At 34.5% G+C, this 13306-nt stretch overlaps 1 protein-coding gene across 11 annotated transcripts in view; it reads left to right on the forward strand.

The window, feature by feature from the left end:
* The window catches only part of GRIK2 (glutamate ionotropic receptor kainate type subunit 2), a 414885-nt gene extending 401879 nt beyond the window's left edge, over window positions 1-13006 (forward strand). For 9 of the 11 annotated variants that reach the window (XM_035561779.2, XM_050709387.1, XM_035561784.2 and 6 more), the window contains 2 exons: window positions 5384-5561; window positions 12247-12406. In XM_035561779.2, the coding sequence (XP_035417672.1) occupies window positions 5384-5561; window positions 12247-12260 (192 nt within the window). In that variant the 3' untranslated portion in view covers window positions 12261-12406. Of the gene's footprint in view, window positions 1-5383; window positions 5562-12246 lie in introns of all 11 variants that reach the window. The other 2 variants (XM_050709385.1, XM_050709390.1) reach the window with 2 other exon arrangements.
* The last annotated feature ends 300 nt before the right edge of the window (window positions 13007-13306 follow it).

Here is a 13306-nt window from a genome sequence, read left to right on the forward strand (position 1 = left end):
CATGGAGGAACTCCTCTTTTATTGACACCTTTCAAAAGCAAAGATTTTCCTGGATGTTATCACCATTAGGCTGTTAGTCAGTAACACTTGCTATGGTCAGTTTGTTTGAAAAATATGTGTCCTAATTTACTAGGTATTTTCTAGAAGATTCAGATCTAATCTAAAAAATAAAATTTGCTATCATGTATAGCCATTCAGAATTCATTGAGCCATCAGCAGGTCATAACTAAATCTGCTTGGGAAGAAAATAGTGTATGTACATTTTATTCATTTTGATCTCTTAAGCACTTCAAACAATGTGAAATGAGACACGTATCAGCATTCTGTTTGTTTCCTTAGAGGAGATCTGGTCAGAGGTTCCCTATAATACAGAATACACCAACAAATTGTTTCTGGAGTTATACAATCAAATTGTAACATAAGAACTAGATAAATTAGCCTCTCTGAAATAAGTATTCATTTATAATTGATTATAAAAGGAATAAAAACAATAAATTGATATTAAATTGCATTTTATACAGATTTCCCAAGGAAGACAGGAACAATTGAATGTGCTATGGTAAATATTTGTCTGCTCAGCTACACAGTTGAATGGAGAAAGATCAGTCTGGATAGTTTATCTCACAGGTATAGTGAATGAGTCCTTAGCTGTTTGCAGCATCGGACCCAAGGCACACATTATTAATTGTGAACATACATGTGGGTTACATACGGTGTTTTACTTACAACTGCAGATTCCACTGAAGTAACAAGATTTTTTGAATGCTTAACTGTGAACTGTATATGAGACTAACTATATCTTTGAAGATGATACGAACCTAACTGGTTGACCAAAATATGTCATTTACATAAATTTCAAACACCCACAGAATACAAGAGCCATGTTTTGGTTTTGATAATATAAGGATAGCAAGAATAGAAGTCTCTGATCTTAGCTGGTTCAAAATGCAGCTTTACTGGGCTGCAGAGGCATTAGGTTATGGTAGTATTCAGAAATTGTTTGTTTTTTTTCTATAATTAACAATAATTCTGAATTTTTGTCTGTATACCTCAAACACACACTGTAGTAACGTGATAACCTGAGGTGTATTTCGAAATAAATAACCCCACTAGTCTTACCCAGTACTTAGTCTCACTGATTTTTTGAGAGGGAATATTAGGAATGGCAAAGCATTGCCCTTGTCTGGCAGAATTGTGATATTCCAGTGGACGCAGTGGGAAGGGTTCGGAGGAAATGGCAGTTCTGAGGCTGTCCCAATTGCATTCCTTCAGAGTAACCACAAGATGGTGCCTTCTATTTTCTCAGAGGGACATTTAATTGTTCCTTTTTAATAGAATTTATGTCACAATGCTCAATTTTTTTTTTTTTTTTAATTGCAGCCTTTTAAAAAAATGCTGAAGGCTTGTACTCTTTCCTATTGTTTATAATACAAACATCTAATTATGTCATCTGCTTGGAAACATGTTATTAAGTAGAGTTTTTTATCCAGCCAATCTTGGCTATAAATGCTCTGCCATTTGCATTTTATAATTGCTTTTGCTGGTGAATGACCTGCTCCCTGATTTTAAAAGGCACTCTGAGGGCAGTGAATAAGCACGTTAGAAACAGAAGCCATCTAAAACAATTACTACATCCTTTTTTGTTGCTGTGTTTCAATGTGTCATGGATTTATGTACATTTTATACATTTATTTTTGTACTGATCATATTATTATCATAAAGGCCAGGGAAAACATTGACCTTGCAGACCATTAATATTTAGCATAATATATTTATTGATGGGTCTCAATTTGAGAATTTCTTGACCTTTCTTTCATTTTCATTCCTAAAAAAAAAAAAAAAAAAAAGCCTTCTCTGAGATTTCTGAGATTTTCTCTATTTTGACACCACCTTCACACACAGTGATCAGGTAGCTACTATAACTGTAAGCTGGTAAGCTGTTTGGTAGAAAGTACTTGTTCACTGTTGAAAACTTTAGGGTGAAGTTCACAGCATTACTGAAGACAGTGACAAGTATATATAGAACATTGCATTTGTAACCCTTGCAAGTGGTTGCACCTATCCTGGCCATGGTTTCTTTAGAAAAGGTAACATGGGCTTGAAAAGTAATCTTGAAACTTGTTTTTATTGACATAATGGACCCACACCTTTGCAAGAGGTTGAGATGAAGAAGCTGTTGTGCTGTAACCACTTACAGTTGATACGGTATTCTTATTGTTCTTTTCTCAAATGCAATTTAACTGTTCTTGATTTGTTTACATGAAGTTAGTGTAAATGCTAACATGGGCTTTATTTGTCAAGCTCTTTCTATAGTCTGCACCAGGATAAATTTAATTCATTATGACTTAGAATGGTTCCTTTTAGAATTGGTATGAGCAAAGTGCATACATGTACCTTGTCTTAACCAGAATGGTCTTTCAGGAAGAAGTTAATCCATATTGGAATACTGTGAATGTTTCTTTGTCAACAGGATAGTGGAAAGTCAGTATTTCCACTTTTAAGTTATTGTCCCAACAAAAATGTAAAACAAACATATTACAATAATTTTGTATGAAAAATCAAAAGATTTTTAGGATCCCTTCTTACCTAAACAGATTTTAAGATCCCTTCTTATTTTACCACATTTTTTATTATTATTTTAATAATTTAGTTTTCATTAAACTCTTTCATAAAAACTGTAGTGTTACTGGAGTTCAGAGAATATTCCTAATAGTTTAATATCAAAACGTTGATATTTGGGACAGTAGTTTATAATAGTTTTGGGGCAACCCCAAAGTAAATCCCAGCACAGAGAATTTTTTTTCCCCTTTCAGGGAAGGAAGTTCAAAAGATTTTAAAGTTGAAAAATGTGTTACTCAGGTTACAATAATAAATAAATAAAGAGATTTTTAAAAAAAAAAAGAAAAGAAAAGAAAAAGAAAAGGAAAAGAAAAGAAGAAGAACGTGGGAATTAGTGGTCAATCAAAGTAAAAGCTTTGGGACTTATATCCCAAGTAACTTATACAACGTAGAGTCAGTGGTGTCATCTGTATTACCGTCATATTTTGTAATGGAGTAACCTCAGAATTTTTAACGTTGACTGGGAGAAACAGCAGTAGCTGTGACAATTCATAAGAGGATTTTTTTTTTTCAACTTTATACATTGCATTCTGCAGATATGCAGTTGGAAAATTGGGAACTTCTATCATCCTGTATTCCAATGAGCACTATATGTAGATGTATAGGCTTGTATTGTTTGTGTGTGTGTGTACGTGTTCAGATTACTTGAGGATGAGATATTAATTATAAATAAATGCCCTCATGGAAACCACCTAGGTATTATTATCTTCTAATGGCAAGAACTGTTAAAAAAAAACAACAACACACACAGAAAAATATCTTTTATAGAAAAGGGTAGGAAATAAAATGGAAAAAAAGTAAAAAAAAAAAATAAAATTCAATTCACTATGTCATTTTAAAAATCATTTGCAAACAATAAAACATTAAAAACAAGTTCTCTATTTTGTTTTTTGATTGTAGCTCAACCAATATCTATTTGATAGTGGACCTTGCTACTGAGGTATTTTGAATTTCTTAAGTGGTATCATTCAGGAAACAAAGAACCAAAAGACTGGAAATGTACACAAAACTGTCCACTGCAAAAGCACAACTGTAGAAATGTGATTTCAAGAGGCTCACTATCACTCCATATTTTATGTTTGGCACAGAGAATTTGAAGTTGTATAAATATTGTTGAGAAACTTGATGTGTGATTTATTTTATAGCAACTACTGTTCAATTCCACTCATCAGTAGAAAGAAGAAACATTCAAAGTATGTAATTATTGGCTCCCCTGGTTTTTTTTTTTATTATTTTTTAATTCTCAAGGAAAAAAATATCATTATAAAACATTCATGTCTAATTTTTCTGTTCCCCTAAATGTTAATTAGCATGTCACATCTACAAATATTTCAGTATATAAATATTAATATTTGCATTTTGAATTAATCAGCTATACTATAGCTAAATGTAGTATAAACACTTAACCATAATATCAAGATATTTCACACCTACATTTGAATCAGCAAGCTTAGAGCTAAATGAAAGTTTAGTTCATCGGAATTAGGTTACTTTCACTTCAGCATAAGCCAGCAAAGCAACAACAAGCACTTCCATTTATTCTAGACTGCCAGATGAAACCATGTAATTATAAAGAAACTGATGCTAACCATTTTGATGATATGTAGTGCAACGTGATGATAATTGTGTTTCCAAAACAGTAGAAACCATTGGCATTAAATTAATACTAATAGTCTCTCTCTGTTCAACATGATTTGAGGCCATGACAGATTTTGTATTAAGTTTATACTATCACACTGAACTATAAAAATAGAATATATTTTTACAGTGAATAATGTACAGGGGATTTAAGTTCAGGCAACATTAAAAAAGGTGTTTAGATACAGATATACTTAGCCAAGTTGTATGGATTTTCTAAAGTGGCTCTGTGAGATGGGCTGTTTATTTTCAAATTAAACTATATGGTGATACATAAAACATTTTAATCCAGATAGATTTATACTCCAAAAGACTGATCACATATCAGCATCACTTCCTTTCACCGTGCCTGAAGATCAACAAACCTGACCCTCCTTAGACAAACAGGAAATGAGTTTACACTGAGGATCAAAAATGATTTAATAGGTGAATGAACTTTCACAGCCAGTGGGTGATCTCATGCGGCTGATTTCAGTGTAATCAGGATCATCTCTGCTGAAAGTCAGAGAAATATCCTACACAGCTGCGATCACAAGATACAGATCTTTTAAGACGTTACATTGGATATCATTCTAAATCAGATAGGCACTACTGTATATGCTATTTTCTCAGTGCCATTTATATGTCTGAAGTGTTATGAATTGGTATCAGCACTTATTGAACATCTGGCAGTCATTTGTAGCCATTGTTCCAGGGAAATTCCAGGGAAGTTCCAGGGACTGCAGCAATCCATTCTGGAAGAGGACCTGGACTGATGTGGAAAGCTTTACACCTGTAGAAATTACTGCCACTGACCTAAACCCAGATGTCAAACTGTACTTGCCACTGATCCAATTTGGAAACCCAGACCCAAACTTACGGGTCTGGAGGAATCTGAGGCTTATAAGCCTCTCTCACAAGAGGTGGAACTGGGTAATAAGCGTAGATGATAACTTCTGAATGCTTCCCTTTACTTGCACAACATAGCACCTATCTCCATGGGATTAAACTTGCATCATGCCCTTATTTCAGCCAGGTACTGGAGGCACAAAATGACTGCACCATCCTGGTCTGACAAGAGAATAGGACTGTGAATCATCTGAATGCTGATGACACCACAGCCCAAATTATTTCATTATCTCCCCAGTGGCCTCATATACATGTTAAAAGGAGAGATGACAGGATGAAACCTTGTGGAATCCTGCATGAGAGAGAGCCCTCGGGGCTGATGAGCAATTACCCTATGCCATCCTCTGGGATTTCTCTGAGAGGAAAGAGTGGAACCACACAAGTGCAATCCCATCTGCCCCAGCCTAGGTCCACAGGTGAGTCAGAAAAGCATCATGATCAGCGCAATGGTCAGAAAGGCTGCTGACAGAAGCTAAATGAAGCCACCTTTGAAAAAGCTTTCTGCACTGATATGAGTTCCCCATCAGCCTCAGGAGCTAGCGTAGCTGCTAGGCTGCACTTAGGCTGGAAACCAAATTGAATGGTTTCAGAAGACTTTAAATGGAGTCAGAGTTTCTTTACAAGAAGTCTATCTAATTCATCAGAGTACATGTTATTTTGTCAGGGAATAAATTTTAGAATTGTAGAGTTGCTGAATTTGGTTTTTGGACATGAATTGATAATTTATTAAGCAGGTAATTAGGTAATTTAAGGCAATCTGGAATTTTTTGTCCCAGAGATATTAACAATCTGTGCTGGAAGAGACATGGTGTTTTTTTTTGTTGTTTGTTTGTTTGTTTTTGGGGTGGTGGTGTGGATTGGTGTTTGTTGGTTGGTTGGTTGGTTTGGACCAGCAGTGAGCTGGTCCAAACTTATATAGTATATCATTTATAATGTATGTCACGTATAACATATCGTATAAAGTATATCACGTATAACATATCATATATCACTTATCATATATCACGTATAACGTATATCACTTAAGTTCATCTCACAACTCTAAAACTCTGAAGATTATTTCAGGTTGTAGAACTGATATTTTGTTGCAGAAAGGGCCGGTACCATCAGTCTTGTTGATTCTCTCCATAAGATAGCTAGAAAGGTCCTTGAAACAATCAGTGTTCAAGTCAGTTCCAGTATGAAACACATCATGCTTCACCAAGCTGCCTGGAACAATTCTAATGTTCTTGACATCTTAGAAATTATGGTTAACTTACTTTATGGAATTATATTTTTAATTATATTTTTCCTTTTGCTAGATTTTGATGTCTGTGCTTGAATAGGTGATGAAATCTTCCATATATTTTGGCCTGAAACTAACTTCTTAAAATGGCTCCCAGTTCTCCTCCTACCAAAAAAGCACCAATTGCTAAAACTGAAATTGACAATATATTGGTGATATTTTCAGCTAATTAATGTGAAATTAGTTTTCAATGTACCTGTATATTACACTTGCTATGATTTGAAAATATACTACATCAGAAATGTGTGGAAAAATATTTTTAATATAACCATATTATGTATATGTAGATATTATACATATATGTGTGTGTATGTGCATATGATTTTCAGTATAAAACTAGGTATATAACTAAGCAAACTAGAAATCTAATCTTTACAAGTATGCTTTATTTTTAAAAAGTAATGGTTCAACTACAGTTGAAATACAGTCTATCTTTCTCTGTTTATTTTAATTCCATTAGTTGCTCATCTCTTTGTAATCCTATGTAAAAATTCTTAACAGTTGTTGTTCTGTCTAGGGCTTTAAGATTGACAATTTTTTCATATACACATTCAGAATCCCTGGCATATGGAAGGAGAAACAGATTAGAAGGGAGGGTCAGGGCAGAGCTGTGCACTCAGTCTCAGTTAACTTAAGGAAGATGAAAAGTGTTTTGATTAATATGTCCTACTAAGTGCCAAAACACTGACCCATAACATAACAAGAATATGCAGGATTAGGGCTGCTACTGCTTTAAGAAAACTTAACAAGGCTTCAAATAATATGTGGCACGCAAGACTGGAAGTAATGAACTTCTGAGTAAATCTTCTAGTTTTGTACTGAATGTTGACATCCAACTTTATATTAAATCCATTAAAGAGGGAAAAAAATCTATAAAAGAACAAATGTTTGGAGACTTTTATATTTAAAACAAACAGAATATTATTCACTTAACTCAGAATGGTAAGAACGATGCAGGCTTGCCATTCCTATCTTCTTGTTTCTCTTTGTAGGACATTAAAAGTAAAATTTATGGTGGTAGTTTCATAACTGTGTGTCTAACATGCTAATATGATTTCTAATTACCTTTCTAAATTCTAGTTGTGTAATGAAAACAGTGAAATATTGTTTAGCTTTCTTATTAATACCTACATGCAAAGATACTTTTTTTTTTTTTTTTTTTAGGCTGTAGTCATGCACAAGCTTGCTAGTAAATAGATTGTAAACAATGATTACATTCTCTAAAAGTTATCTTGATTCTATGTGATTTGTGAGTTGTCAATTGTGACAAAGAATGAAAGACGTATCGGTTACTTATTCACACTTAAGGAGATGAGTTTTTTTCAGAATTGCTTTGTGTTAAAAGGCTAAGAACTATGGTGCTGATTAATTTTTTTTTTTTCTGTGAACTCTCTGCTTAGAATTGCAGGCCTATTTTCTAATGTTTTATAGTGATTGGTGCCACAAAATAGTTGCACTTAACTGTGCTTGTGTTCAGAGATCTGTATGCTTTCCTTCAATTCTTCTACTATTTGACTGTGTCTAAGGTGACTCGGAGGCAACATGACTTTCTGGTAGCATTTAGGAAGACAATGATATTTTGTAAGGGTTGGTGAAAAATCAATAATAATTGATGTTCTTGTAATGTGCTTGCAGTGTGGAGGGTAACTTGGGGCAAAAGGTTATTTGTTTTGAATTAAGAGAAGGAACTTGTAATATCCATTAAAAGGGCTCATTTTCATGGTATACAGTAATTTCTGAAATACAGTCCATAAATTCTATAAATTTTATTGTTTTTCCCTAAAAATGTTCAGATGATATCAGTATTGAGATATTGGATCATATTTTCTAAAATCATGCCTGAATTTATCTACCACAAAAAAAAAAAAATATTATAGAGATGCTTCTGTATTTCACATCTTGTTATTCCAAAAGGTATATTCTCACAGTGTGAGAACACAAAGTTTAGCTGTATAGAAAATACTGAATGTACTCAGATTGGAATCAAAAAGAGACAGGAAGAGAATTTATATTAAAAAAAAAAAAAGTTCAACATAAAGTAATCTTTGTAAACCTTTTTGAACATGATTTTGCAATATGTGGGGAAAACTCTTCCATGTGTCATATTTCTTAGATAGAACCCAAAGAAAAATAAGGATCCAGATCACGAAGTTTTATGTAACCTTGAACTCTTTTTTTTTTTTTTTAAATAGATGGCTATTTTGGCAACTGAAATTTGAAGGAAAAATATGCATTTATGTTTTTTTTAAATGTGTTATTCCTTTTATTCAGTGGTCAGTTACCAAAAAGATGGTACTGTTTGGGAGATAATAATGTTTACTGTTTCCAGACAATTGAAGTTTTAAAATATATAGCATACCTAAAAAAACATACTAAATGAAGTAATTAAATCATATATTTCAAACAGTGTACGCAGATAAGTTTGCATGAACTTAACTTATACAACATAATTTGAAAACACAGAATGGAATAATTTTCTAGATAAAATAATTATCACAAAATTGTGTTAACTGCCTTTTTAAGACTGTCAGTTTTGCCAACATTTCTAATTTTAGGGAGTTCATTTTAATGAGTTTACAAATCCAGGTAAAATTTTCAGATAAAGTATTTTGGTAATTTTCTTGAGATCTTGTTTTCAGGATATTTCAGAACCTTGACATCAAGTGCATGCGTCTTCTTACTTCTTGGCCATTGACTGTAATCCAGTTCATACTGATAGGGTCTAAAAGTTGATACCCTTTGATAAGTGTGTTCATTTCTGTGCAAAAGATTTTGGTGAATTGATGCATCTTGAAAAGGATTCACTCTGTTTTACCACTTCTGTTTGATGTCATGGCAGAGAAGGCAAGGGATAAAATCTTGAAAGTGTTAAATGCTAATGAACCATTTTTAAGTTTCGGATTTAAGTGCCTAAGAATGTTTCAGTTAGGTCTTTAATTCCAGAGGTGAGAGCCATATAATGGCTGCTGGTGGTGAAACACTGAGTGTTGTGGCACTTGTTTTTTAATGGATTCTTTGTGAAATTCGTAAGTTATGTGCTATGTTCTACACACAGTGAAAATACCAAGATCTACAAGCCTTAGCAATTTCGCCTGTGAGACATTAGGGAATACCAAATTAAATCTTGCAATTTCTGATGATTTCAGGATTAAGCTCAGTTCCGTAATCATAACTGCAGTTCTCATGTTAAGCAACAGCACTCTTAAAAATGAAGAAATTTACAAGGATTGAATGTTTACATTCAAAATACAGCTGGATGAAAAGGAGATACAGTTTCCTGCTTTCACACAGTGCTAATCAACAATACCTTATGCATGAAGATTGGATGCATTATGGCTCAGAGTATTCATTTAGAAATTTTAGCCAACATGTTCCCACAGTGAAAGCCATAAGTTTCGTCTTTTATCTCAACCTAGTGCACAGGAAAAATTTGAACAGGGATTGCTAATGAGTGTCCATTGCAGAACTTGCTTCATGTAGCCAGAGGGAAATGATTAATTTTGTCTTGAACTTTAGCCTCTGAAGGAGTTATGCCTAACTGTACACCAAAGAGAAAGACCTTCCTCTCCTTTGGCTTTACAACTTCAAACTTTTCTTAGTTGTAGGTGGCTAAACCCTTTCAATCACAAGCTGACTAAGTATCAAACTTCAAACTCTGCAGGAGAAAAAAGTGTTTGAAAGGAAGAGTACCACAGCCAGAAGAAGATTACCATTTCCTTCTCTCTTGCCTATTACCCTGCTCATGCAAAAGGTTAGAGAAAAGGGCATTTGTTCAGGATTTGGGGCATTCAAGTTCAGTTCTATCCCATGTCTGAGACAGCTACCTCTTGCATTTTATTTTTATTTTTTCTACTTTAAATAGAATTTTCCATAAAAATATTAAACGTCACTGAAACAGGAACTAGCCGTGAAGGCTTTCTTCTGCCACTGAGTGCCCCAGTGCCTGATCTCCAGAACTGCCTGCACTCTCCTTCCCTCCCTTTCTCCCTCTTTGCCTCTGTTCACTGCTTCCATGTGAAGTGGAACAGGATCAGGAGGAGGAAACTGCAAGTGTTTTTACCTGGTCTATTATGGTCTAATGCCTTAGACCGTGCTCTGCTGACTCACACTAGAGTTTAGATCTTCCTCTGGCAGAAGACGCTATTGAATTGACACTCTCAAATGTGTCTCAAGTTCAGCTCACACTCTCCAGGTGATGAACGGCTGCGTGGAAAAAGGTTGCAATGTCTGCCACATGTCCTTCTTTGGCAGTTGCTATATTTTCTGAGAAATTTTATTTGTTAGGTCACTTCAGAGCACATCAACTGAATCATAGATTTTAGGCATGGAGCACTTGATGATCTGATGGATTCTAGAACTAAACCATGTGTTAGCAGAAGTTCTCATGATGATGGTCAAATGACGAACCTGTAATGTTTAATGTGGACAACAGAGTACCTTACTGCTCAGAATGCCTTCAGCCCTCCAAAGAATCAGGTAGGGTAAGGTGCTTAAATGCTTTCTGGACCTAATCTCCAAACCCTAGGTTTGTATGAGCAGTGGAGATTTAAGTTTTGACAGTTCTTGACTCAGGAGAGAAATTAAATGTTTATATATTGATTGCTGATCTATCACTAATCACAAAAAGTCAATGATCAACATGTACTTAGAATAATTCCATGTGCTCTGTCTTCCTTCTTTAATTTTTTAAATAATTTCATGGACTGTAGACTTGTTATTAAGAAAGCAAAATTCAAAGGATTAGATTATACTTCATATTTGCTTTGGGTAAAATGATTTGTCAGAGGCTTGTCATAATATCTTGGGCTCTGGAATTAATTATTTGATTAATACATTCCTCCATTAGCTGGAAAACATTTAAGTTAAAGCATGTGTTAAAAGTGAAACAGGCCCCCAGAACGGAGATTTCTCTTCCTCCATATTTATCCCATACTTCAATTCTCAGACTGAGGAAGGGCTAATAGCTCAACACCCATTCAGCAGTTGAGAATTCAGTAAGATGAGGGGAATAAGGGAGATTTTATTTTACTTTTCAAATTTATTGCACTGAAAAAAAAAAAAGAGCTTTGAGGTGATGAAAACGTTTATAACCTGTTTTTCTCATACTATGCTCTTTGTAAAGATGGAATGAAACAAAATATTTTTTGCAGATATAGTCTTCACAAATGATATTCAGGAGTGGAATAAGTGTTTAGCTAAAGAAGATATTGGAAATAAGGAAGTAGATTTATTTATTTATTTCATTAAAGGGTCTGCATTTTAACAGTAGTTACACAGGTAAATTTCCTACTCTGAGGCTTATTGTTTTGTTAAGGAATAGCTATTTAAACTATATGGAAATGAAATGTATTAAGTTGAAATATGGAAAAGGAAATTTTACTGAATACCTAATATACGTCACATTCAGACACTGTCCTATAAGGCAAAACTGTGTTAACAGAACATCTGTTTGAAATATTTTTATGTATCTTGTGCATGCATACTCAGTAGCTGGCAGATAAATAATTGTAGAGACAAGGTGAATTTTTCAGTGAGTCATTGCAGCTTGATAAGTCATTTTAATTATTATGCAATCCATATTTAAAAGACAGTAATTTATTATGAGCTCCAGGCTGAGACAAAGCAAACTTACAGGACTGACATGGCTGTGCCAAAGGAATGAATCTGCTTCTAGGCATTGCAGCTAGACATTTCTTACAGATGTGGTTCTTTTTTTCTTTTTCTTTTTCTTTTTCTTTTTTTTTTTTTTTGATTCCTTCCTTCCTTCCTTCCTTCCTTTCTTTCTTTTTTTCCTTTTCCTCTATTTTCCTCTCTAGAGGTCCTTCTGTAGTGCCATGGTAGAGGAGCTAAGGATGTCTCTGAAGTGTCAGCGTCGATTAAAACACAAGCCACAGGCCCCTGTTATTGTGAAAACAGAAGAGGTTATCAACATGCACACATTTAATGACAGAAGGTTGCCAGGTAAAGAAACCATGGCATAGAGCTGGGAAGCCAAATACCCCGAGCACAAACTGACGTCTTTTTTCCAAACAACCTTGCGAGAATGTTTCCTGTGGAAATATGCAACCTGTGCAAAATAAAATGAGTTACCTCATACCGCTGTGTCTATGAACTAGAGACTCTGTGATCTCAGCAGTTGCAATGGCCAGACTCGAATCACAAGCATCATGGATCAACCAAGTTATGCGGGGTTACACTGTTCGTCATGGGTTTCCACCATTCTGAATGAATGAATGTTCCATGTGAGTTTTGTGGCTGGTTTCAAATGCAGTCTCAGTGAGAAATTACAGGTTCCTTTTAAAGTTCAACGGTTGCCAGGAGATGGAGAATAAATATCTGAAATGCTACTAACTGCAGAAGAGGTCTAGTAAAAGTAATATCTCAGAACTGTAGTGGAACAAGAAACTATACTGTCTTCTGAACTTCCAAGCATAGAAGAGTAGGTAACTGTAACTGCCATCTGTACGGGCGATATGAGCCTACTGGATGGGAGAAACATTAAAGCAAAGAAACATGAATCCCGTGAACAGAAGGATAAATATGGGAATGCTCACCTGCTTTCTGGACTGTCTGTGTCACTGAACTAAGCAAATAAATAATAATTAAAAAACAAAAACAAAAACAAACAAACAAAAAAGCCAACAACTCTGATTCACCTGGGCTGGAACTGTGATCTAAAAAAAACAAACAAAAAAACACCAACAAAAATAATCCATAATTTTGACCCAGTTTTTAGATGAATAAAAGTTTTCTGAGTACAAAGGAATGTATCTTACAATCTTTAGATAAAAGCAATTACTTTTTTTCTTTAACTATGAAGGGGGGGCGGGGGGGTGAGGAGGAGTGTATTTCACGCATACGGGGCTCACACTTTAG

Source organism: Cygnus atratus, chromosome 3 (genome assembly GCF_013377495.2).
Source record: "Cygnus atratus isolate AKBS03 ecotype Queensland, Australia chromosome 3, CAtr_DNAZoo_HiC_assembly, whole genome shotgun sequence".
Taxonomy (NCBI): domain Eukaryota; kingdom Metazoa; phylum Chordata; class Aves; order Anseriformes; family Anatidae; genus Cygnus; species Cygnus atratus.